Raw genomic sequence first — 27039 nt, forward strand, 5'->3', positions numbered from 1 at the left:
AATCGTAATGACGTTCTTACTATTCTCTAGTCTCGATCTTTCAGCTCGAACAGCAAGTAACTCATCTCTCATTACTTTTACATTACTTCGCATAGTCACAACTTGTTCTTCCAACATTTTCGTATTAGTGTTGAACTGATGCATTCGGCTATTTAAACAGTCCATGTCTTTTCCACAAGGTATATTTTCATTCGCAAAGATCTCCTGAAGTTTTTCTTTGAGCATTTTATTTTGTTGGGTCAGACAGTTCATTTCACATTGTAGAGAACATAGAGTGTGTTGCAGATTATCAATAGTTTGTTCCTTGTTGCGTATTGCACAAATTAGGTTATCGGGCATGTCGCAGGGACCTTTGCTTGCTTGAGCAGGCTGTATTGGTGGACGTTGTTGAGATGGAATATAAGGAGAAGGTTGATTATTACATGGTCCTAAACAAGTTCTTGGTTCGCGTTTTTCTTGACTTGCGTCACACACTATGAGTTTGGGGATGTTTTCTTCGGTTACACCACATATTATCACTTTTGGTAAAGTATCTTCTTTACCATTACGATAAGCCATGTTTCAAACGTCTACACAAAAAATTTCGACATGTTTGAAGCGTGACAGATGAAACATGTTGCGTAACCTGGAGATTTTTTAGTAATAATAATTAGATCTCTCTGAGCGCTGAGTGCGAAGTTGTTTTTGTAACATTCACACCACCTGTTCCTAAAAAACAAATAAAAAATTCCCATTAATTCCCAGTAAAACTCTCCACACTTAGCGAAACGCAGGGCTGATAAATAATAAGAGAGAAAGAAAATTACTTGACTGTAAATTTTTATTTTTAATGCCGATTTTGCTGCAATTCACTATCTCAAAAGTAATATACATTAGCTTTATGGAGACGTAAAAAATTTTAGGTGGCGCCTTTGGTACTTTTATGATGAAAACAAATTTATTCTGTGCATTCTGAACGCTCAAATTTTATTTGCTTTAGATAGAAAAATCTTAAAGTTGGACGTAATTTTAATTTGAAATTGAATTTTCAATTTTTGTCTCTCCATGAAAAATTGATCTGTTCCTAAAATAAGAAGAGAAAATCGCCACGGAAATCTCTCGCTGCTCTTGAAAACGAATGACAATAAATTGTTTTGTTGTATTTGGATGTAAAAATATGGCGTTGTTTGGTTTTTCCAAAAAAAAATTAATTTGAAGGTGCAACACGTAAAACAGTATGTAATCCAACAGACAAATCCCTCCGTAATTCACTTTTTATTTAATATAGTGCGAATTTATCTCTGAAAGAGAAAGAGAGGCGAGGAGAATTTAATGCAAAAGCCTTCTATTACTACCATATGCCATATAATTTAAATGAACCTGCTGATACCATTGTGCGCCTCGCTTTTCCTCAGTTTTATTAAAACCACCTACTGTGTATACAAGAGATAAGAAAATTTGCGTAATTTCTCGTTTGCGGAATGAGTTTGATTTAATGTGTCAATCATAAAACTTATTAAGAAAACAAAGCGTTAAATGAAAAAATTGAAATTATTTTATTCTGATGGCGTTTTTTTGTTGCGAACATTAAGAAATAAAAAATGATTATAATCAACAGACTGTTAATAAAGTGTTTCAAAGGAACTATTTCAAGACAAAAGAAATTTTAATGACAATATAATTTCATGCTCACGAAACTGAGGGACTGGATGAAATTTGCGGTGGATTTCGTTATCAAAATTAACGTCACCTTTAAGCTTGAAATTTGATTGTTATATAAAATTAGATTGATGTAAAGTGAACTTGTGGTGCTGTTCTTCTGACTCTAATTGAGGAATTTTGCGAGACTGGTCAAAGTAACCCACGAAGAAAAGAAGAATCTGGTTGAATAAGAATGAAAAACTTTACATTCGTGAATTGCTGGTAATTAATTAAAAATTTTGATTAATTTCCAAATTGGTGTTTTCACATTGCTTCTGCGTAAAAATAATTAAAATGGGTAAATTTAGGTGAAGCGGGCCACCAGATAAATTTGGTTGGTCTTTGGTTGTGTTGGAAAATAAAAAATTCTAAAAAATGTGTCTCTTGTTCTACGACATTCTGATTTGGGGAAGTTAATTTAAGCAGGTCTAAACTAGAACCCTCCCCAATTTTTATTGTCATACCGTAAAAATTTCCAGAATAACAAATTTTTATTTTTAAAAATTAAAATTTTTTGATTTATCTGCAAAATAGATATTCTAAAAAATGTGTCTTTTGTTCTACGGCTTTCTAATTTTGAGGAGTTGATAAGCTGGACCAAACTAGTAACCTTCCCTTAAAAATGTGTTTAATTCCACCAATATAGTCTTCTAAAACTTCCTATTGCTTTTTTAATCTACGCATGCAAATGCGAAATTTTAACACCTACTATGTTACAAACTTAAGACTTTGGCCAAAATTATTTTCAGGGAATTTATAAAGCATTACGATTTCGGTACTAAAGGATTGTTGAAATTGGATGAAAATTTTTTTTAGGTTGACTCACTTTACTTAGAATTATTCAAATTGCATGTTCATCAATCGATAGAAATAAAATGAACAAAAAACGAACACACAGGTTACACATTTCAGTAATGTTAAAATTAAAAATATTATTCGCGTTTACCTTTAGCAGAAAGTGTAATCTCAAAATAGATATTTTTGAAACTTCATGTTTATTTAATGTTTAATGTGGCTACAATAGAAATGAAACATGAATTAGTGCGCATTATACTGAAACGAATTCTACTAAAATCCACGCTTGCACGAGTGAATTTCCGTAAAACTAACACGATTTGCTGATGTTATGCATGAGTTGAAACTGTAATAAAAAAAAGTATACATTTTGAGTAGCAGTTTTTGTGACATCATAATGTAATTGAAATTTTTATAATACAGTGGATGTCGCCCTAGTTATTTTAATTCTGTGCTATTTTAAGTGAAGGCTCGTAATGATGATTCTTGTTACAGTATTCATTTATACAATATTTCAATTCAATACAATCGATTTATCATAAAAAATGCAGTGCACCGGAGATAACATTAAATTAGGGATAAGAGTTTTCGGCAGTTGATTGATAATCACTTAAATCTCTATAAATAAATGTTTTAATTAATATTGTGCCATTCCATCAGGATCTGTCCTGATGTGGTAGAAAGAGAGACGAGTAAGACGAACAAATGTTAATTAATTTTCCATTTAACCTTTACACTGCTCGGCCCGGAAAAATCCGCAAAATAATAATTCGCTCAAACTGCTCCGAGCGGATATATTCGCATTGATTAAGAAGTGGTCAACTGCTCAAAACGTAATTTTTTGATGACGCAAATATAGTTTTATCTACCTCAGAGGAATACACAGTCATAAAAGCTTTCATTTTTTTAAATACATTTTTTTTACCGTTCCCTGCTCAGAGCGTATATATCCGTCTACGACTAAAATTCATTTGAAATCTATTCCATGCATCTTTTTATCCACGCAGTTCAAAAGTAGATACGAACTAAGGGCCAGGTAATATTACCATAATAATCAGCTCTCATCTCAATGTTACCTTGTTTAATATATTGACGTTGTGAAAAATTAAAATCTCTATGAACATTTTTAAAACTAGTTAAACGGCCAAGTGCTCAAGACGTTAATATACGCTAAAGCAGAACACCGATCAACTGCTCGGAACGTATATTGTCGCAGGAGCTGACAAACCGCGCACAGTTACAAAATTTTCCAAAAAACATTGCGCAGTGAAAAGGTTAAAGAGATTAGAGCCATCCATCATGTTGTCCGGGTTGTATTGAGAGATATTCGGATTTGTTATTGACACCCTAGTTTTGAAGGATTCGCGTTATCAGTGGTTGCAGTTTAATGAAATGATTAACGCTGGTTAAAACAATGTTTATATTGGCATATTTTCCGATGGACCTTGCAATTTATCCAAATGGAAAATTCATGTAAATTCGATCGAATGAGTCTTTAATATGTTGGTATGATGGAAAGTGGAATAAACACCGACATGGTGTGAAAATAACTTTGTTATCGTATTTGCATTGATATACCCACGTTGATATTAACTAATTTGAAGCAATTTCCTCGAAATGCATTATACAACGATTGAATTGCTGTTATCGGTTACAATTTTTCCTTTTTATTTCACCGCAAATTACGGGAATTTTCGTGTTTTTAAATATGGCGTGTCCTCTCTTGAAACAGAGCTGGAAAGCATATTAAAGCGAGCAATTTCTTATTCCATCAATTTATAACAAGTTCGTAAAACATTTAAATATATTGATGTTGAGAAGACTTAGAGACACGAAAGGAAACAGACAGGTGTAAGATAAGTTTTCGTTCCCTTAGCGTGCTGGGGGGTACCTATAAATCGATAATCTTCAATTTTTAATAATGCACCCGCATGGACTCGTATTTACGTAATTACAAAGCTTCTTTTCTATCGAACGAAGGAAACGTTTTCTTTTTTATTTTCCAAACTTGGTTTGAATTAATTAATCCAATTGCTACCTGTCACCTTCTTACTTGTATTTACTCGAAAATACGGAAAGATCTTTGCTTGTTGGAATAATTGGTATTTCGGCACAGTGCGAGTCTCTCGACTTTGGCGGTGTAAATGAATATTAAGTGAAGAGCTTTCTATGTTTTCCTTCTTGGGGAAATGCTAAAAGAGAGAGACGTGATAAACAATAAACAGCTAGATTAAATCTTATGATTTCAAGTTTAATAATTTTTGAATCAAAAAGGCTAAAAATTATAAAAAGTGTATTATGTTATAAGCATCAAATTTTATATTTTTATAAAACATTTGTGACGCTCTGTCAAAATACTAAATATATTAAAACAGGTCATCTCCGAATTTTGAAATCGAAGTAATTTCGAGAACTCCTCCTACGTAGCAACAACTTTATGTGTCGATCTAAGTTGTTTCACATTAATAATAATTTACACCGAATGTTCTGACAAAATTATTTTTTGTACATATGAGAATTTTGGCTTATCCTAAAAACTCAGGAAGATTTATTTCTTGGCCAGATCGTTGGCATAATTTCTCACTTGGTCTCCAATAAAAATATTAATAGTTGCGGTGACTTTATTAAACTTAAAAGCGATAAAACTGAGACATCACGTTTGGGTTTATAAATAACTTAAAAAATTGTACGCAACGTGAATATTTAAATGTAAAATTAAATCGTAACTAAGACTAATTATTGTGAGTAAGCTAATTATAATAGTTGCATGTAAATTGCTTGCCCTGATTTCCGTAATTTATTGGATTAATATTCTGCCAAGACGGTTATTTAAGAAGTTGCGGGTGGTGTGACTACGACTTGGCAGTTTGTTATGTAGTCAAATATAAAGTCTTATTAATTTTATATTTTGATTAGTCATTTTTAGTTTGTGGTCACCGACATAAATTAATTAGATAGCACTCTATCAATAGCTCTTTAATATTATACAAATTATGGTATTGTGTGCTGTCATTAATTTCTCATAAATTATTATTTGGCTGAAATTGAAAATAAAATAGTCGATGCATCAGCTAGAGTATTATAAATTTAAATTCCTGCTAACAATATATGAATATAGACTGACAAAATTGTTCCTATTTGTATTGATTTTTTTAATCAAATGAATCCGACAGGCAGACGCTACAAAAACTGAACCCAGAAAAGTTTGAATTTAATAACGATAATTAAATTATATAGTTAAATTTGGTAATAAGTTATATTTTATGTTTTTGACTTTTTGGGGGAATTAAAATTTCATTTGTTTACGTTTCCATTTTGTACAAAATTTAATTTATACAAACAAAAAGATAAATCATTCATTATAATTAATGGGAAATGTGTATGTCCAATTGATTCTATTTTGACTTGTGAATTTATGTTTGTGTGCTAGAATTAGGGCTTAAAAATGTTGCAAAATTCAAAATGTTTGTTAATACTTGTGATGGATAAATAGTAGGAGACTTTGCATTAAGAGCTGCTTTTATAAATGTGAACAAAATGCGTAACGCATAAATGAGCCCCGATATCACCTGTACACTTTACGCGATTTTTAAAAAAAATTTGATCGATTATAATAATAAGAACTGTTCTTTTGAAGAAAAAGCTTCAGTAATATCACGAACTCGACTGCCATTAAAATAATGGACACTTAAGTATATTTTACTCCTAGTGTTCTTCAAAGATAAAGATAACATTTATATGTGCGTGCCCAATAATTTGACAGTTATGATTGATTAGCGAAGACAGATTGACGGTGCTAGGCATGTTGGCACACCCTCTTTCTTGACATTCTCGTGCCGTCTCCTATATATTAAACACACGTATACATAGATTGAGGCTTCCGTTCTTGGATATAAAACAATGTTTCAATTCTAAAACACTTTATTATTGTAAGCATAGTCGCTACCATTCTTTATATTGTGCAATAAAACAAAACTTAACATTTAAATTGCAAATGAGACCAAAGCCCAGAATTTCGAGAAATGTTAAATATTCAAACTGGTAATTATTAATTCAGGGAAACATTCTATCCTAGTGTTAAATTCGGCACGATATACAATAGATTATTTATAGTTGATTTGTAAGTGTAGTGTCAAGTTGCGAAAAGAACATCCTTCTTTCAGTGTGTGCTTTTAAAGAGAAACCATACGATAGTGTCCGAGATAAATTCTAAACTTGTTCAGAATTTCCCTCGAGACCTACAAACCAATCTGCCTTTCTTGTGACTATTGTTTCTCAGTCAGGCTTGCCAAATACTTGCAAATGTGTTGTGGCGAAATCTGAGATTAAAACATGTTTTTAAACATAGAATCAAATTTTATAAGTCGCGACCTGAGAACTATACGGTTCTAACAACATTTGCCTTAATTGATCAGTGTTTACGTTATCACTGATATCTCTTTAATTTTATAAGTATTTATTTAAAAAAATTAAAGGATCTATTAATATAATTTTGGCTTGTTAAAATATTAAATTACTTCATTTTTATACTTGATAGAAAATGTTAAAAAAAAGTAAACCAAAGAATTTGAATTTTCACCAAAATCACTTAGAACCTTATAATTCTCACGTCACGAAGTGTAACTAATGCTTTACAAAGAGAAATAATTATAGTAGCCAGCTTTTACCATGGCGTACCTGACTTTTAGAGTCGAATATTATTTTATTGCACTCATAATGTGGAGGGTGTAAACAGGCTATTGTGTCCGAAAATTAAAATTTACGACATCTTCAAGTAGGTAGAAAAATGTGGACCCGTGCCGCTTCCAGGTATTAGCGCGGGGGCTCAAGATGATTGTTGATCCCTTCACCGTGTTTTTTTTTAATGACGTTGAGCTTTTAATTTTTGTTTATTAATTCAAATTTTAAACAAGTTAAAAAAATCGAGGGCTATCAAGTTTTCAAAATTTTACAATGAGATCGAAAAAATTAGCATCATTTTAATGTTGGAACGTGTATTTTACATAATTATAAAGAATTTTTTAATCACTTTTTGACATGGCAATGTAAAGCAACCTTTATTGTCATTGTGACTGATATACAAAGTAAATTTCTGACACTTGCTGTGCCGTTTATAAATTTTAAGGTTATAAAGACAAAGGACAGTTTACAATTTTTAAACATCAATCAATTTGATGTGGGAAATTTTAATTTCGCGATAGTAATTCAAAATTTAATATCAACAAGATGTCTCTGAATTTGCGAAATAAATTATAAACAATCGTTTCCTTCTCATTGTTTTTTCCCAGAACGGTACCATTTGCACTCGTATTTGACATACGCAAAATTAGATTTCTATCGCAATCCAATTTTGCTGTTTAATTAATCCACAAATAGGTAGTTTCCAGAATCTTTTGTAAGAAGTCTGTTTAACTATGTATTTGTTCTTAATTCTTTCATTTTTAGAAAAAGTGGGGACTTTAAGTCAAACATTAAAATGTCGTTAAACTAAAAGGTTTTTTTAAACAATTTATTTGGAGTGGTAATATGTATAAAGACGACCGGTAAGTATGAAAAATCATTTTGATGTTAACTGTTTGGCGAATTTTGTTCACTTTGTTTTCTTTACCAACCTATTTCATGGTGTGGCAACCTTGATTAGATCAATCTAATGAAGAAGTTTGAAAAATTTATGTCTCTCGGGTTTTTCAAATTAATAAACAAAAATTAAAACTTTAATAACGTTTTTAAAAGAAAACATTGAAGGGATCAATAAAAATAATCTCGAGCTAATACCTGGAAGAGGCACGGGTCCACCTTTTTCTACCTACTTGAAGATGTCCTAAATTTTAATTTTCGGACACAATAGCCTGTTTACACCCTCCACATTATGAGTGCAATAAGATAATATTCGACTCTAAAAGTCAGGTACGCCATGGTAAAAGCTGCCTACTATATTTAAAACCTAAAAGAGAATTAAATAAATTTTCGTGATTAAAACGTGCTTTTAATTTGACCATTTTCAGTAATACACATTGAATAATTTCAATAGTTGTGTCAATCCAGAACAGAAAATTAATATTGTTGATTGCATTTTAATACTTCTAAAATCCCCCCGTGGCGTGGATACCAGTTAAATATTTTGAATAAATGAACGGCATAGAAATATCTCCATTTGTCGAGTTATTTGAATGAAATTTTAGTCCTAAAGTTTTGCTTTTTGATAGTTTAAATTAATATCAATTTTTAGTGATAATACATAACAATGACTGATTAATAATTTTGACACCATTGTATGTGGAACTTACGTATTAAGCTGTAGAAGCTTAGAACGAAAATAGCAAGTGACTCGTTTCCTAAAAAGCGAGAAAAAAACTAAAAAGTCCGGAAGCTCGGTTGACTGCCAACAGTGCTCTAACCTACTTTACAATTTCTTTACGTTTTAATAAGCAACTAATCAAGCGATATAGTGTACTTAATCAATAAACGGTACCGTAACGTTGCCGTTTTGTGTAACAGAATTTTTTGTGAAATTAGTGGTCGAGTTGACTCGAAGCGCTGTTATTTATTTTTATATTGGTCATAAAAAAGATATATGTCATTTATTAATATGGCTCCTTAAGGTTATGTACGAGAAATTCTGCGAGATATGTATACTACAATATTAATGAGATGCCATCAGTCACGAATTATGGCAGTTCTGGTATTAACGTTGTTCGCCATTATTATCTAATGTCATTTTAATGTACATTTGTATCATTCATTTCCTGCACCTGTGAGGACAGAGACAGGAATAAAGTTATTACAATTAATTAAGAAGTATTATTTCAAGAAATTGTAAATTTATAACCTTTCACCCTGACAGGGTAAATGCCAGTCATATTTAACGACTAATAACAGTAGTGATTATTTTCTAGTCAGTTGTAGGAACAATACCGACTTTGAAGCGCTTAATTGAGTGTGAATCAATTAAGGAAAATTTACACATCAAGAAGGAGCGAACCAGTTTTTAATGTCTCCAAATTATGTAATTCCTGGGATAGTTATAATTTTTATTTGAATACGTGTTTGATAGCCGCTATTAGTTAAAATCGATTCCGTCCAACCATGGCAACGACTACTCAATACAGACAACCTAAATCAATAATATTCATATCAAACTTGTTGAAATTGTACATGAAATATACGCACTTTTTATTACCGGAAAGGAGAGATTTTTCTGTTGTGACATTATGCTTTGTCTGTCTAAGAACCGTGACCGTGCAATTTGTATATGGCAAAAAGTAATTTTTATTATTGCCGTACTTTTACCGATTTATTTATGTTTCACGTGCTATCTAGAAATCAGGAATGCGTTTTATAACTTATTGACTATATTTTATCAATAGCTATTAACTGTCAAGACTATGATTCCAAAGACACAACGGTTACAGTCATTTTCAACATTACTGCCTGCCTGAAACGAACAATGCTTGATAATTGTTCAAATTATTATTTCTGCTAACATGTCGTGCCGCTACGTTATTGAATATGAAATAATAATGTAAAATAAAATTGCTACACGGGATGTCACGTTATTCTTTATTTTACGTTTTCTGAGAATAGAGCTGAGGAAATGAATGGATATCTAGCCCAGTAATTACCGTAATATTTTACTTAGAGTGAATTTTTAGAAATGCGAATTAATGGTAATTTCTTTTATGTGAATTAATGAGTCGAAACAACAGATCATTTTAAAACGAAAGCGAAAGATTTTCAACCGGAACTTTTGTTTGTGTAGAGCTTCGTGCATTAAATTTTTATGTTCGTAGAACTGAATTTTTTTGTAATAAAATAAAATTATTTCCTTATTGCAAAGTTGATGCCTTTTCATAAATCTAAATACAATTTTAATGTGTTAATCAAGAAAATACTTATTTCTACAGTTTTAATAGCCCCATTTTTAGATACAATGAGCCGAATAACGATAAATGGATTGTAGGTGTAGCAGTACCTGGTAATTATTGCCTGCATAATACTATCAGTTTTACTACTGAAAACGATAGAAAAAAGTATTATTCCGGTCTTTGAAGCAAAATTACTGAGTAGGTTTACCACTGAAAAACAAACCTTTTATGTTTGGTCCAGTCCTGTTAGATAAAGCATAGGTAAGGATTAATTTGTCTGAAAGCAGCCATAATCATAAAACAAATTTACTTTATCAGATTCACCGGATCTAAATACACATAATCATCTTCGAAAGCAATTAATATTGTATTACACTTAAGCTTCTGATGATTACCTCATAACGCATTCAAGCATTACCAATGCAAAGATCAATTACGACGTCGCACGTAAATTAACCGACATTTAAATAATATAAATAAATATGCAAAGTGGTAATAAAATTAAAGACATCTTTTGTATTAAGAGAATAATAAATTCTGACACTTCAGAAAGAGAAAACTACTGGACTGTAGCCAATGCTAATTCAAAACTTATTGAAGTAATCCGTTTTATGTGTGCAAACGTTCATTGGAGAGAATTATTTCAGCCAACATTATTGTCTTCCGCATGTGTGGATACAACAGGAACTTTCTTAAGTCGAAGTTTGTCAAATCTGATTGTGTGAAACTTATATGTTTATCTATCTGGAAGGAACAGCTGTTCAGGTTGATTAAAGTAATGGACAATGCGAAAAAAAAACAGGAAAATTGCTACTTCAGGGGCGCAACTTCACAGCAGTGAAATTCATGAAATTCAATATTTAAATTTTGCTGCTCTTTTATTTCGTTTTGGACTTTTTAATAATTACTGCAGTTTATAACTTAACATATAAAAGCAAGTGCTTAATTTGATTTACTTTACTCACTGTATCTGAATTTTAGACGTAAACATATTTTGCACCGCCGACATTAACTACATAGATGAGATATAACAGTGTGATAGAAGCACTGAAAATAAAACCAAAAATTGTAAAATGCAGTTATGCCTTTAATTCTAAAAGTTTTAACAAGTTTCCGCGACAATATGGTGCAATGCATATAAAATGAACTTTGATTCACGGTCTAAAACGGCAATTGAATTTTTGGGTGCATCGGCGAGCTTTTAATATGGTTTATACCATCATGAATAAAGTAGATCCAAAGACTGAACACAGTCTATTATGAATAGGGTAATTTTGATTTCAAATGGATTTTTATTACTTAACTAGATTTTATTGCATCGTAAAATATTTATACAACCAGTAAAAATCATAAATTATGTTTAAATTTAATTCGTGTTTGCATCGAAAGCACATTACCTTGACTTAAGGTTGTAATGTCATAATTTGCCTGAAAATTACCTGTTGGGTAGTGTCAACGGGTTGAGATGTGCAATTTATTTGAATTAAAAAATACTGGCAACAGAATGTTTCATGCAAAATTTTAAATATCCCGTTCGCTGTATCCACATTGTTTTTTTTACAAGGAAATGCAGAAGATAAGTTTTTTGTAAATATCAAATCTTATGATTATGAAACAGAAGAAGAAGAGAGTTTTCTTTTTAGCTAAGTATCTAGAATTTTAGATCAAATTTTTTTTTTAAAATATGTGTAATGATTTTTTCTTGGAATACACACAACTGCAATTATACTTCTTCTACTTTTTTTGTTGCTTGTAGGTTGTGTTCAAATGGAATCTGAACGTAATACGTAAGATCCGATTTTTTATTAATATTTTGTCGAATGTTTCGTATAATTGATAATTGATTATTGAAAATAATTCCAATAAAGAATGAAATAAAGTAATAAAAAATAAACCTACATAAACTGAATAATTTAAAATCGGGACCCCACTTAAGCGATTTTCTTGCTTTAATCCAACAAAATTAAGTATTTCTATTAACGTTAAATTGGTTTTTGAAATAAGAATAATTAATTACATCTTTTAAAAGTATGTGTTTTATTAATTTTTGTTTTAGAAGTTTAGAAGGGTATACTTAAATGTTTTGGTAAAGTAATGTAAATAAGTAATACATGATTCCTAAATTATATTTTGAATGCTATGTATCCAAATTTAAGCGGGTTATTGATAAACTAGGTAAATGTGTAATGAAGGTTATGGAAAAGGACAATGGGAAAGTGGTTGTAGTTGTTACCATAGCATTATAAAAGTAGACATTGATTCATTTATCGGATGAAAGTGAACAAATAAAACAATTTGGTTTCGGTCTCATAAATAATGTGTCTTTTGAATATTTGGTCTGTGTTTATTTTATTTTGGTGATTTGTTGTAAGCGGCGTCGCGTCGTTTCGGAGGTGACGCATCTGTTGTCCTTGCGTAAGAATAATATGTGTCACCGTGTGCGGCAGGTACACGACGGTGACCGGTGGCGACGGTGGCGGCGTCGGCGGCGTCGGTTCATGGCGCATGAGTATCAAGGTGCGCGCGCGGTGCCAGCTGCCTACCTGTCGGGCGGTGCGGGTGGCAGTCTGAGGCAAGCACTGGCTGCGACACCACCCCTGGCGCCGCCACCGCGATTACAGCACTGCAACACCTACTCACCTGAGTGCCCCACCCCCACCTGATCCTCCGGCTCGGCTCGCCACGACACCGCGCCACAGTCTAGCAGCGACCGCCAGCGGTACCGGAACGGAACTGCTGCTCTAAGCTCATCAGCAAACACAACCAAGTTGTGCCGCAGTGTTCGCTCTGTCCGTGTTCGGTTGCTAACAGTGCATGTGCTTCCCGGACCGACGCCAGTTCGACGTGCACGTCGCCGCCCCCGGGACTTACTAGCGTAAATCGTGGAGACCGCCTTCAACACCACGAAGAGAGGCCGGCATCCTCTGGGAGACGACCTGTCCCCGACGCCTGCCGCCACTCCGCCGTCCCTCAAGAGGGCCCGACACGACTCCGAGTCGAGTAGCCCTCTCGCCGCCTCAGACCAGGACATGGAAGCGCCTCTCGGCGTCGCTCTCAGTCAAAGCATGGACTCCGTCAACACAAACAACGGCGAGGAGGAGGTGAGTGTTTACTTGCTACTTACTCTTCGGCGCAGCCACCAAAAGACGGATCGTCTTTTTGGCCCGAGGCCAATTTCCCGGCAGACTGCACGTCGCACGCGATGCACCATGCAGGTGGTGGCGCCCGCCCCACCCTCTCTTGCGTAATCCACAACGCGTTCATCTACCTCTTGGAGGTGCTTGTTCTTCAAGGTTCGATGATGCGTGATCTCGGCTTCTCTCCACAGATTCACTTCAACTTTTGATGCCGGGTGGGCGTGACTATCATGCTTCTTCGTGCCGTATTGTTCTTCTGTGCCACGTTCCTGCTTTATTTTTGCAACGAATGAACCAATCACGTTAACGAGAACACGATCCAAATTCACTCTTTCATTCACGTTACATTAGACGACATTCGCTAAAACTACAAACTAAAATACATTCTTTGTTAAACCACCTGTCAGGTATACAAACCGTTGGTGACTTAATTAAAACATTCATCATAAAAAAGAACATAAAGCGACGACATTCTGCAATGTTGACTGATTATTACTCCTATACATTGCAACAATTGCGGATTCTGACACAAAATGAAAACAATTAAGATTGTGACAACAGCACTAAAATTGAAACTAGACCGACTATAACACAGAGCAATACAAACTTTGTTAATTTATACATTTTGAAGAGAGACCTTAAAAACCACACAAATTCACTTGTGTTACGATATAATATAAATTACTATTTCTATAATATGCTCAGACGTTTCTAGTTTTAATGATCGCGTGCAAGAAATTGTAATTTTATTTGAATGAAAATATTTCTATAATTTAAAATTAAAATTTGCCAGGAACATTTATTTTTTAATAATTTTCAAATATATAGGACGTATAATAAAAACACGTACCAACATATTAATAAAGCTTTCTATTTAGTTCTATTTGAAAATTAGAGCATTGCTCTGCACTTTACATAAATGAGTTTTTTATTATAATATTATTATATTAACAATAGATTGAACCGCCAATATTTAATGGTCAATCAGATGAAAGTAGAAATAAGCATGACAAATACTTAATTAGTTAAACTTACTGATCTATTACCATTATTCTATTCTATTCTTTGATAGTTTCTTCTAAAAGCGAGGACGACTTTCATTGAATGAAAGTTACTTTGACCATATCATAAATTAAAATGTTCTAACTAAGAGCGTTCAAAATCGGTACTTGCTATTCAGGGTTCTGCCTAATAAAAAAAAAATATGCTCAACATTTAGGTGCAAAAGTGAGGCATTTAATACTTTTTTCAGACTTTTTTCTGTTTCTTATTGCATAAAAACCACAAAAATAATAGTATTAATGAAATTAGAGCTTTTAAGCTGTTAATTTAATATTAGAATCAAACCTTTCTACCCCATCAAATTTTCACGAAATGGAAAAAAACACCAACATAAAAGCAAATAAATTGTGACAAAATTTCAGTTTCTACTTTTTCAAATGTAACATTTGGGATTTAATCGACTTTGGGCCCATATAGCACTCCACTGTAATGGGTTTCATACATGTTGAAATATAAATAAATTTTTCATTTAATAAACATTTGTGTTATGGTTTACACACCAAACTATTTTTAGTTTTGACAATGAGCAAAGCCCCCGATCTCATGATTTTCTTTTATGTAATGTGTTAAGACTTGGCGTGAGATTAAATGCATGCGAATAATTTAAAAGCTATTCAAGAAATAGACTGCATTATGAAGCAATAAATCGTAATAGTTTTAATGTAAATGTACAGCAGGTGCTTTTGGACTAGCTTTAGGATTGCTGTTGCCCACCATTAATATGATTAATTTTGATTTTGAAAGATTGATTCCGTGGCGTGACGGAACGACGAGTCAAACGTTGGAAAGTCTTTCCAGCTGAAAATAGAATATTTAAATCGGAGAAATAGCACAAAACGAGCCATAAACGTCGTTGCAACAAACGCTTATCCTCATATTTCAAAGTTGAAATGGAATCAAATTCGAGAATAAATAATTTTCCTGAAGTATGATGAGATCGTTTCGGTCCGTCAATACCGATAACGATAATGGCATCTCCGTAGATGTCAGTGAGATTACGTTCGATCAAATTCGAATATCGGTCGGTTTGTAACAACCGGCGCTGATACGAAAATTATGAGTTTCACGTGGTACAAGTTCCGAAACTTCGCCAACTTTTCACTAAGCCGAGTTTTCAATCTCAATTTACCTGTTTATACCGGCAATTAATTTCTCATTTTAATTTGAACCGAAATAATGGTTACTTCGAGGGTGTTATCCACGTACAAATCTTGGTGGCAGCATAAATCTAATTTTCTCGACGTAGAGTGAAAGTTTCCCGGATGGATTTTTCACTTTGATTAAAGCGAATTGTTAACAGTGTGAAAGTGAAAAAGAATGGAAGCGTTACTGATTGTTGTAAAAAAGGGAAAACGCGTGTTTTTGAAATGTACATTAGAGCCAAAAGAAACACCTGTTTTGGGCTCAGCTATCTGGCAAAGATATCAAAATAACTTGCTTCCTGCGAGATGTTGCGGTCAAATGACAGCTGCGAGTGTAATCACAGCATCAGTTTGTGTCATCTATATGTTATGATACTTTAGGAAAATCGGGTGCTTTACTGACACTTTCACATTTCCGCACCATGCCGACGCGGACGCTGCAACACCTCAAAATGATATTTATGTAGTCTTACTGTAGATACAATTACATGTTTAGCATGTCATACAAAAGACATTAATCATCGTGTACGGCGATACCAGCTGCATGTTTTCAAATGAGCGGAACATTTGAGCGACTTGCTTTATTAACACAAGAATTCACCTTTAGGTAATATTAAAAAAATTGGGTTAAAGACTGGTCTGAACTTACCTCACGCAACCTCTATGATAGTTTATATCACGCCTCAGCTTGATTACGTAATTTTCAAAGTGTGCATCAAAACAGAACTGTGTAACGCCAGTAGTGTCAAAAATATGACCTAATTAAGTATTTGTGTTTTCCGATGAGATAATAAGGTATTCAGCAGCTGTTTCCCGCTATGATTAATGTAATTTTGGAGCGGGACCTGTCCAAACTATTCTTTTCCATCTGCTTTTTCTATCACTTCAATAAAAACGACCTATTATTACGATTGAAGGCTGAAGACATACCAGTGGTGGAGCAATTTGAAGTACGTCTAAGAAATTTTAGATGTCTATCACGATCACGTTCCAGTTTGAAATCCCAACAAGGAATAAGATAAATGACATGCTTTACGAGACCCAAATTTGATGTTTTGTTCTCTGGGCTCGGGACAAAGCTAGTTGAATGTGTCGTGTAATTTTAGTTTCGGTTGCAATGAAAGACAGTTTTTGTGAGTTCCATCAGACCAATTCTTGAGGGTCATGCTTCAATTTTTCAGTTTTTCTCTTTTTTTTTCACCATAGCAGGAAATTATTGATAAATTATTATAATTTATGTGCACAACATATTTTAAAGTGTAGAAATATGGAAGCTAACAATTATATTAACTAGCATCGACTTTATATTTATTTCATAACGCGTAGCAAGGGATATATTAAAGCAATTATGTATTATTAAGTGTTATTATTATTATTATTATTATTATTATTACTGAATATACCTAGTTATTTATATCTCACATATTTATTTTAAACAGTTTAACTTTTCAAATTCATGATTGTCTTCCTTGTTGAAAATGTTAAATTCAGTTAAGCGCAAATAACTTCCATTTTCAGGATTTTTACCCTTTATTATCAAAATAATACATATATTGCTGCAGGCCAATTTGTCTACTATTTTATTTTTTATTTTTTGAAATATGTAACTGTTTATCACGTCAAGGAGAAATGTTTAAAATAGTTAGAACTTAATTATAGGATGCATTCTGAAGAGCCATCAACATCGCTTGAAGAGTACCTTGTTAGCAGTAGCACTTGTTCATCAGCGCAACAAAACACTTACTTGTCGCATTGATATTCAGTGTTTTTGTCATTACTAATTCTAGGTTTTCATGATTCCATACGAGTTCCACATGTGAAAAATAGCTTTCCGCCTACTCGTCTTAATCTATGTCAGAAGAATACTGAGTTAATCAAAGAGTCTCTTGGTCTCACTTAATGCAAAAGTCTCTTGGTGAAAGTCAACTTTACTTGCAGCGTATAGAATTTCTGTTTGTGCCGGCAATTTAATCGAATAGAATTTTAATTAGAGCAAACACAAATCGCAGTCATTTCCTTTCATAACTGCACAAGATAATTATTATTAGTCAGTTGCCGTCTGTATGTCAGGTAAACGCCTCAATTTGAAGATAATAATTATAACTTAATGGATACTCGAATTTTAAAATCAACTCGTAAGTCAACTTAATTGGAATTTGGGTCGATTTTAATTATCAGAAATAAGGATTTGAGCTGTTAGAACTAATTTAAAATACGCGTTTGCGTTCCGTGAGGAAAAAAATGATTGATTTATTCGCGTATTAGGCGTACATTAACATGCCATCGAAATATTTTCTTTTGACAAGCGTCTTTAATTAAATAGAAGGAACGCGTCAAAAAGTTTCGTCGCACATGCAAGTTACGAAAGTTTTGATTAGAAAGTGTGATAACTTAGCAGTGCATGAAGGGACACTGCTGATTTAACCGAAACAAAGCGCAAAAGAAACATTTTGCGTGAAAAATTAATTACTTAATTGCAAAGAAACGTTTTAAGGTGGCGTTATAAGTTAAAGAAAATCCATTAGGAACGATGAACTTCTAGATTAGATCTGGAACCAAGTGCTAGTAGTCATACAATAAACTATTTTTCTTCAGATGCAAGACTTTAGAGGTCACTAACTTTACAATTACGTTGGTTGTGAAAACAATGGCAGAAGTAGGAAAATTGTTGCGGGTAGTTTGTCATCGTTTACGCTTGGAATGAACACTGCAAAAATTGAGCATAAAAGAAATTAGAAGTAGTCATCAACTCATCAGTTTGCATTTATACGCAGAATTTTATAAGAACATGTTTTGAATTTATGCTGTGTGGTATAAAGGCAACAGAGCATATCTAGACCAGTTTCCACATGCATTCGCTTGTTGAGGATTTAAGTGGCGGGAACCACAGTGGATAGGTACTATTATCTAGATTTAGAGATTAGAAATTCAGCAATTTTTTTTAATTAAATATGGCTTGATGTACCTAAACTCCAAACTCCGGTTTTTACTAAAGTGCTAATACACAGAAGTATCTAGTCATTTTAAGCCAAAATGTCCGTTATTATGTAAACTAACAGACATTGAAGGCCGCCCTGTACTTTTGCGGAATTACGTTAATGAGAGCTTCCTCTAACATTTTTTTAGGCTTCGAATTATCCAGTTTTTTATCTTGTTTTAAACGAGTGTCTGAAATAAATGTAATCGCTTCTAAAATTATAAACTCTTCTGAAATAGCTTTAATTCTTTGTGTAATTAACGCATATAATTCGTTCGTTTTGATACCTCAAGGATGAATTTTTGTCGCCGTGTTGCTGAAATTTTAGCTCTAAGCGCAGTGCCTTTAATTCGATTTTCACATGCAATTTTCCGCTGCTATCGCCGGCGTCATCGTTTCAGGTTCGCAAAAATTAATAGATACAAATTAGAGTAATAATTAAGCCTTTTCGTGCTCATTAGTTTCGACCTTAGGATGCTGTACCCGATTTACATAATTTAGCAATTTTTTTGTTTTATCTACTTTTATCTGCGTTCAGGTTCAGTACCCAATAATACAAGGCGGCTTCAGGAAATGACATCAACGTTGTCAATTTAAATGAACCATCCTGCGCGACTGAATTTCTGAATACAATGATGTAGCTAATTTGGGATGTGATATAAACATTTCATTCAGTCTTGTATATTTTAAAAAGTATTTATGATGGCGTCACGAAAATGGTTCAACTAAGGGTCGTCTCTAATAACCTACACTGCCATGTTATTATGCATAATGAAATTTTTTAGAACGTAATAAACGAGTCATTTTTATGTTCTTCCAAAAATGTAAATTATACCGCATTTCTTTGAAGGTTGTGGATGAAGCAAAATGGCAGAGTGCTGGAAGTAATGTGACGGCCAGGGAATTAGAATGGTAGAATAACGACTGCTAAATAATTTTTATGCAGCTATGTAAGTTACGAAAATGACCCGGGAGAACAGCAAAAATTTAGCTTTTATTATGTACCAGTGTGGGAGATTTATTCAGCTAAGAAAAATGTGCTTTTGGAGGTCGAATAAAAATGTTACCTTAACCAGGGTGAAGTAATGAACACTACACATTATAGGTTTAATCAAGAGCTAAGAATTTGCAATATTCACCACCAGCAATAAAGTGCTTTTCTTGGTTTCTGTTTATTATCTTTTTAGCAATCTCTTTATATAAAAGGGGCACATAATTCCATGCTATATTTTCTATCACGAAATCCAACGCAACTTTTGAATGCAAAATTCCGCGATAAGGAAATATTTCACTTATTATTCTTAATCACAATGGGATTTGAGATATGTTGTGGCACGTACATTCACCTAAACCGTGTCGGAAAGACAAGGCCACGTTTTAATGGAACTGTACCAAGAACGCTTTCTTTGTCTTGTAACAGTAAATTTTCATTTCATAACAAACGTTTGAGATCGATATTGGGAGGAACCAATCGCGAATTCTATTCTAGAGTCGGCAAAAACTCCATGCCCCCTGTAATTAACTGGTAGCTAAGTCAATTACGAGATAATTGGGTATGTTTGTAATTCAGATAACTGGAAGAGTCGGCTTTTTCTAACTAATTTGAGAATACTGCCTGGCTTGTATTTTACAGTTACTCGCGACAAATTATGGGAAATTCAGTATTAATTGCTGTTTCATTTCTATGTTAATATGTCGTGTTTCCGAGAAACATGCAAAATGTTGCCCTACTCTCCTCAAATGCGACGCTAAATCTATAGCATTATTAGTCATTATCGCGCTACTTTCACTGCTTCCACTTCCAATTACATAATTTTTCTCCAACGGTTAATAACACGATAAAAATTATGCCAGTTCCGCACCTGAAAATAACCGGCAGTACGTGAGTCCTTCAAGATTATGGTCTTGATGAGGAAGCTCCTATTGCCCCCTTAATTTAATAATTGTATTTCTTGAAGCATCTGCCTCGTATCAACTTTGCACCTTTAGTTTTATTTGTAGGTAACCAGAGAGAGACGGAGCTGGAAATCCGTCTGCGCCCGAGGAAGTAGCGTGGCAAAGTGGGTTATAATAATGCATCTAATTTTTATAACACGTACACTGACCACATTTTAGTGTTATAAATTACCCAGATTATGGATTAGTTTACTTTCTTTATAATTGATTTGACTTTCTACAAAACGGAATTTAATGTAAGCGGCGTCTTTAATTATATTATCTTCCTTTCCACCGAAAAAGGCGGTTTTCTCGCAAATAAAATTGGCAAGTGAATAATGAATGAGCAATATCATACGTATAAAATCTGCACCGTTTGCCAGCCAAATCGATGAAATTTCTACGCTGAAATACAAAGTACCATCTCATTACATCGAGATGCAAATGCATTTTTTCCTGCGAGTTTGGGTCGGTTCCAAGTTATTTGTTTCACTGCCACCACTTCAACAAACGTATTAATCGGAACACGTGCTTACTGTTGCGTTTAGACGCGAAAATCTTCAAACTATTTGTATTTATAGTTACGAGGCGAATAAAACATTCAAATTGTTAACAAACAGGTGTTTCGACGAATTTATAGAACTGCAGCACATAAAGAGGAAGTGGAAGCGGGAATACTGAAATTGAATTAAATTGAGTTGATGGAAGTCGAAGTGTGTGGATGTACAGGATCAGGTAATATTGGATTAAGATATAGAAGTGTTGGATTTATGTTGTTACCAGCAGGTCGAGCGTCGAAGCTGTAGAGATAACAGGATGCACTTTCATAGATGGTATTTGTTGATAATATTATCTAGATTCTAGATTCCCTGCCAGGTGGAATAAAATGTAAACTGAGTTTGCCACTATATGGTGCAGATCTCAATTGATTATTTTGTTTTAAAGAAAATAAAAGACGCAAAGAAGTTGTCTTTTAATAGATTAATGCTGATGAAATTCCCTTGCACTACTTTCCCTCAGGGAAAATGAGAAATGCGTCGTTTTGTTTATGTTGAGAATTTTCATAAAAATACGAAGTTAATTACATTTGTCGACGCTCTTTCCTGCTACAAAATCGTATAGAAAACTAAAATAATTTGCTAGACATTTTTGTGCTTTGCTATTTTAAATTATTAAAGTATAAAAGCATAAAGGCATAACTTATGTGCTGGTTTACGAATACGATGAATACGATGCACTAGCCTGTGTATTTATTGTAATTAATCTACTATGACTACCAAAGTTTTATTGCAATTTAAATTTTAATAACCATTTTAATGTTCTTTTAAATGTTTTGTATTGTATTTATTGCTATTGCCTACGACCTTTGAGTAACTAAACCTTTTTTTTCTTGTAGAGAATGTTGTAGGCGCCAAATTTTAAGATGCGGCTTTGTGGGTTACACAATGCAATTTTTTTTAACTTCTGTTAAAATGTCAAACAAGAACTGTAACATTTGTCAAATTGTTACCAACTGTAGAATTTTTTTTGGTATTTTTATGTTTCCACTACAGATTGGTATTTAACTTATCCCTTTCAAATCCTGCTGATTTCTTAAATGCTCTTTTGTATAGTGACGTATAGTTCGTGACTGACTTTTACTCAAATCTGGAAGAAGTTTGGAATCCCTCCATGCATAAATTGTTTCCAGATTAGCTTTGTCGAACGAGTCAAATTCGGTGAATTGTAACCTGCCCCGAATTTCCTTCTTTCTGTTATTATAATGTAAAGTTGAAACCAATTTCAAAATATTTGTTCGCACGATATGCACCATAAACACAGTGATAATATTCACGAATGCATTTGCGTATAAAAATATGGTCGTATAGATGTAATCAGTGCACGAATTTCGTTCGTTTTTATAGTCGTCTTATCGCCAACAATGCCCAAACTCCATTAATCATATTTTAATTTTCTTTATCAGCCTAAAGCGTTACATAAGGAAAACGTTTCAGTTAAGAAACGACTCCAGCCATTTTCGGAGTCAAAGGAAAATCAGGCATAAGAAGCTTATTTAACACCAGCGGTGCCACTGAAACTGTTTACAAGAAACGAAGGAACCGCTGAAGTTTGCTCATCGCTACAGCAGCTGTTTGAGTTCCCGTTTCTACACAAGTCGCGTGTTTCTTATCATTCACATCGTTTCTCTCGTACTCTTCCTTTTTTTCTTTTAAGACTGTCATGAATTAGTTGCGTTTTACATTGTCACTCACAATTAACAAGATTCGTTTTGTCTTGTTAAACAGGAGGCGGGAGAGCAGCAAATTAACATGGTTATTTTTCTGACAATCTCAAGACAAGGAAGATGTAAGATCGTGAACGAGGAAAGTTATGTGAAGCTTCCAGCTCGTCGTATTTCAAATATTCGAATGCGTATCTACTCATATTTTTGATTATCCTGCAGAGAGTGTGCGGAAAATCGAAGGATAGGCGTGATTTTAATGATTACAACTTGCTAATTCTCACTTATGGCATGCATAAAAAAAATTTAATTCAAGAACAAACTGTCTTCGAAATGTACGAATTTGATTGTCCTTCATTAATTATGCTCATCTGATATATTTTCTCCCAGGTAGTAAACTGGCCGTCGCTGCTCGTAAATTTATTAGGAGTTAAATGCAAAAGCAGCATACTGAACGTAGTAAAACTGTAAACAATGCGATAGACACGGCACCTGCAAGTTGTAGGAGTAATTTCATGGCCGACGATTGCATCTGTTTGTGAGTGAATAATAGCGGGGAATGCACCAAATATTAGGAAATGATTGTAGAGTTTCATTACATCCTGTAAGGAAGGGTTGCGGTTTTAATAATCTTTGTCTGGGGAAATACGACGGTTTGGGTGCCAAGTGCACACTGTGGAATCGAACACGTCGTTGTGGGTGTTATTACAAAATAACTTCGCCTACACTCCTGATTAGATATTCGTAAATTAATTATACATAGTTGGATACCGACGCGATGATAAGGATTTGTGATCTATTACTAAGAGCTTCCCCACGGTTATGCCCGCTATATATTATTGCAATAACGTTCATAGCACATCTAATTTCAGTCCATGTTTACTAATAGAGAACTTGGTCGACCCTTTGAGGACGAAAGCAACCGCTTCTAAATTACATACCTTGTACGAAACACCACCATTTTACTCGGAAAAGCTCCCTGCGACAGGAAAAAGATAAACTCACCACTCACCCCTGTTTAGCATGAACGCCAGTTGGCTGGGTCGAAGAACCATGTGCTTAGGGCAGCTGTCATCGACCAGGTGAGACGACAGGTTGTTGCCACGTATCCGACAGATGCTTGAATTTGTAGAGATAAAACGTATACGCGCACGAGGCGCCACTGTACGCGTCATTCATCCCTTCGAGTGATGCCGTTAATTCCTCATTCGTCTTTTACAGCTCTCCGGAGAAATCTGCACTACAATTTGCCTAAAAAGTCCACAAACTATGCAGGGATAATAAAAGTCTGAAGCCATTTTTTTCTTTTATTCGAGTTTATAGAAAGTTGTGCGTTATTCACGGTCTAATACGGATGAAATGTTGATTGAAACGAATTTTCAACTCGATTACAATTTGATTGACAAAGAGGTTTCGTTGATATTTTGGTTTAGTAATCCGGCATGGATGAAACAACTAATTGAAAGCCTACGATTTTGAAATGTTTGCATGTGGAGACTCTTGATCCGCTACAAAGTCAGTCACAAAAGCATAATGAAGGCTCGAGGCCTTTGAAAAATTTCCTTCTAAAGGCCTAGTAATTAAGACTAAACTGGATAACTGGATATTTCCAGAATGTCGGCTAGTTAGATACTATTTTTACATTACTCAATTGGAGACGATATTGCCGCAAAGCAATCAAATGATTAATATCACGTGAATTAAAATGAGCACGTAAACAAATTACCTGTTCCCACAACAAAGAAGGATATAATCGGAATTTTTTTTCTTTATATGTAAAAACTTTCAGATTTGTTATACCTATTGGTAATTCACGCTGAAATTTTAATCCGATCGTGCACTTAGAAGTTATAATTTTTACATTATCTTCATACATATGTTTGCTTTTAAGATATGCTTTTGTGCTTGTACCTTTTGAACCACTTAGTCAAAGTCTTCCAGTACAACGCATTTTTAAAACATAAAATCTTAGTATTAACCTTCTCACTTAATAAATGGGGGTTCACTTCTACTCTCAAAATTAGTATTTGTTCATAAAACATATTTACGATCCACAATAATGACATTGTCCGTTTAGACAAGAAAACTAATTCAAGTACATGTCTTTTCGTGTCGTAAAATCTATAGCTAAGTTAGTGTAGGGACGTCAGGAAAATACAGATTCGCTTTCGTCGCTGCAGGAGAAATCACAATGAATGTAGCGCTTGAAAGCTTGGAGTAGTTAAATAAGAATGACACAAGCAACTTTTCGTACGTTTGATGTAAAATAGAGCATTTCCACGCCTTGTGAGCTGGATTTTACACATTTAGCTCCAGAACTGAAGTAGATACTCATTCAAGATGTATCGTCGAATAACTTTTGAACTGCGTATTAAAAACACACCAAGGTTCTAGATATAATAGACCATTGAGGTTGCTATTGTTATTATTAAATTACCTGTTACAAATAAATGCCCTTGACATTTTAGATGAAATGAGTACGTATGCACTGTTAAGTGGAAGCGCCCATTGCTATTTCCGATTTCTCATTTACAAACACAATTAGAAGAATTTATGATCAATTGATCTCTCGTCACGGATGAAAGTGTGTAAAAATTAGATTCTTGGCAACGCGCTCAATTTTTTTTTAAGACGGTTTGGTTTTCCTGGTATGACACGTTTTTAATAGCGTGCGTCACGTGAGGATATTTAGACTTGGAGATTATAATTATGCTCAAAAGTGAAGCTTTCGGTAAACACTTCGGCATAAAGCAGATTAATCGGCCCAACCTTGTTTTGGAATAGGTATGTTTATTTATGATTCTTTTACAGCTTTTGAAGTTATTTTGGTTGAAACTGTTGCTTTTTGACATTGTGGTGCAATTAATCATAAATTCTGCAAATTCTTGTGAAATTTTGTTTTCCTGCTTCGAGCTCATAAATTTAAAAAATGGATTAGAAGATTTTTAAAGTAAACCACCAGTTCCGCTTCAAAATTACATATTTGTTTTCCCGGAAATATAAAACTGATTAATAACTATTGCCAACTACACCGTTTCGTTAATTAAAAACATTTTCCGGGCAGGAATAGTCTGAGTAAGTTTTGACATTTAAGCCTGCAATAAATGTAACGAAGTTTTAACTCTTTCAGTTGGTAATCGTTTTATTTCGGGAGTTAATTTCGTTCTAAAACGTCGTCACTAAGTAAATAAACATTTCAGTTTTCATAATTCCGGGCATTCCGAACGAAAAGATTTGATTTCTTATATTTTCGTGGACAGCTCACAATAATTAATTGATGCTCTATTTTCGATTCATTTTAGCTAGATGGAGTGATAAATGATGTTCGCTTTATGAATGAACCTCAAAAATAGGTTAATCGCGCGAGAATCTTAGGAACATCAGGAAAGAATTCGTCGTTAAATTTAGAACGCAACGACAAGTGTACATGGCTTGAAATTTTTGCCATACCTGCTATTCTCCCGATGTTTTTATCATCTTGTGATTGGCGTTGGAATTTTTTAATAAAACACAGGCCACGGGTAAAAATATCAGGAGTTCGGTCCTGGCGCGGTTCGATATCCTGCCACACCTGTTGTATTTTATTAATGCAATGGGAAGGGTACCTGCATCCGGTTCCTATCTATGGCACATGATACAGACAGGAAACACATTTTGCATGATTTTGTGTAATTGTCATTGGAGCGCATTGTATGTTTTTTACAATTTCCGATGGAATTAGGGTCGCTTCACACGCGTGATTTACTTTCCTGCCCACAAAATTTGACGCAGATATGTGCCGTAAAACATTATTTTTATATGGTTTAGATTTTAAAAATAGTAGCGACATCCCACATAATATCACTTGACTGTAATCAATTCTGACTGGAAAATTTGTATATGAATTTATAGTGATCGTACTTTTTTGGAGTCGTGCCACAGATTTTTAAACCACTTAGAAATGTCATGTACTTGGAGGAACTTAATTGATTGATTTCTGTTAATTTGTTCTTACGTCGAGAACTAACCAGATGAGGGCAATTAACGAATGAACCCATCACGACAGGTCAGTTACGGGTCATTCATTATTGTGTGTAGGACTGCAATAAATACTCACCCAGTTTAAGCTGCGAATGAACTTGTGGAAGTTGGACGGTGCATCGTTATATGTGGAGAAAAAGAAACGCAATTAAAAAAAAAGCGAAAATTACTTGGTAGTTACAGGAGGTTTTTGCGCGATAATTCT

The 27039-nt window shown here is 33.9% G+C and overlaps 1 protein-coding gene across 2 annotated transcripts in view; it reads left to right on the forward strand.

The window, feature by feature from the left end:
* The first annotated feature begins 13357 nt into the window (after positions 1–13357).
* Positions 13358–27039, forward strand: part of LOC148172557 (protein couch potato-like) — a 106155-nt gene continuing 92473 nt past the window's right edge. For both annotated transcript variants that reach the window (XM_088038524.1, XM_088038523.1), the window contains exon 1: positions 13358–13441. In XM_088038524.1, the coding sequence (XP_087894650.1) occupies positions 13370–13441 (72 nt within the window). In that variant the 5' untranslated portion in view covers positions 13358–13369. The remainder of the gene's footprint in view (positions 13442–27039) is intronic.

This window comes from Gnatocerus cornutus, chromosome 6 (genome assembly GCF_029298725.1).
Source record: "Gnatocerus cornutus isolate USDA-ARS CGAHR chromosome 6, icGnaCorn1.1, whole genome shotgun sequence".
Lineage (NCBI taxonomy): Eukaryota > Metazoa > Arthropoda > Insecta > Coleoptera > Tenebrionidae > Gnatocerus > Gnatocerus cornutus.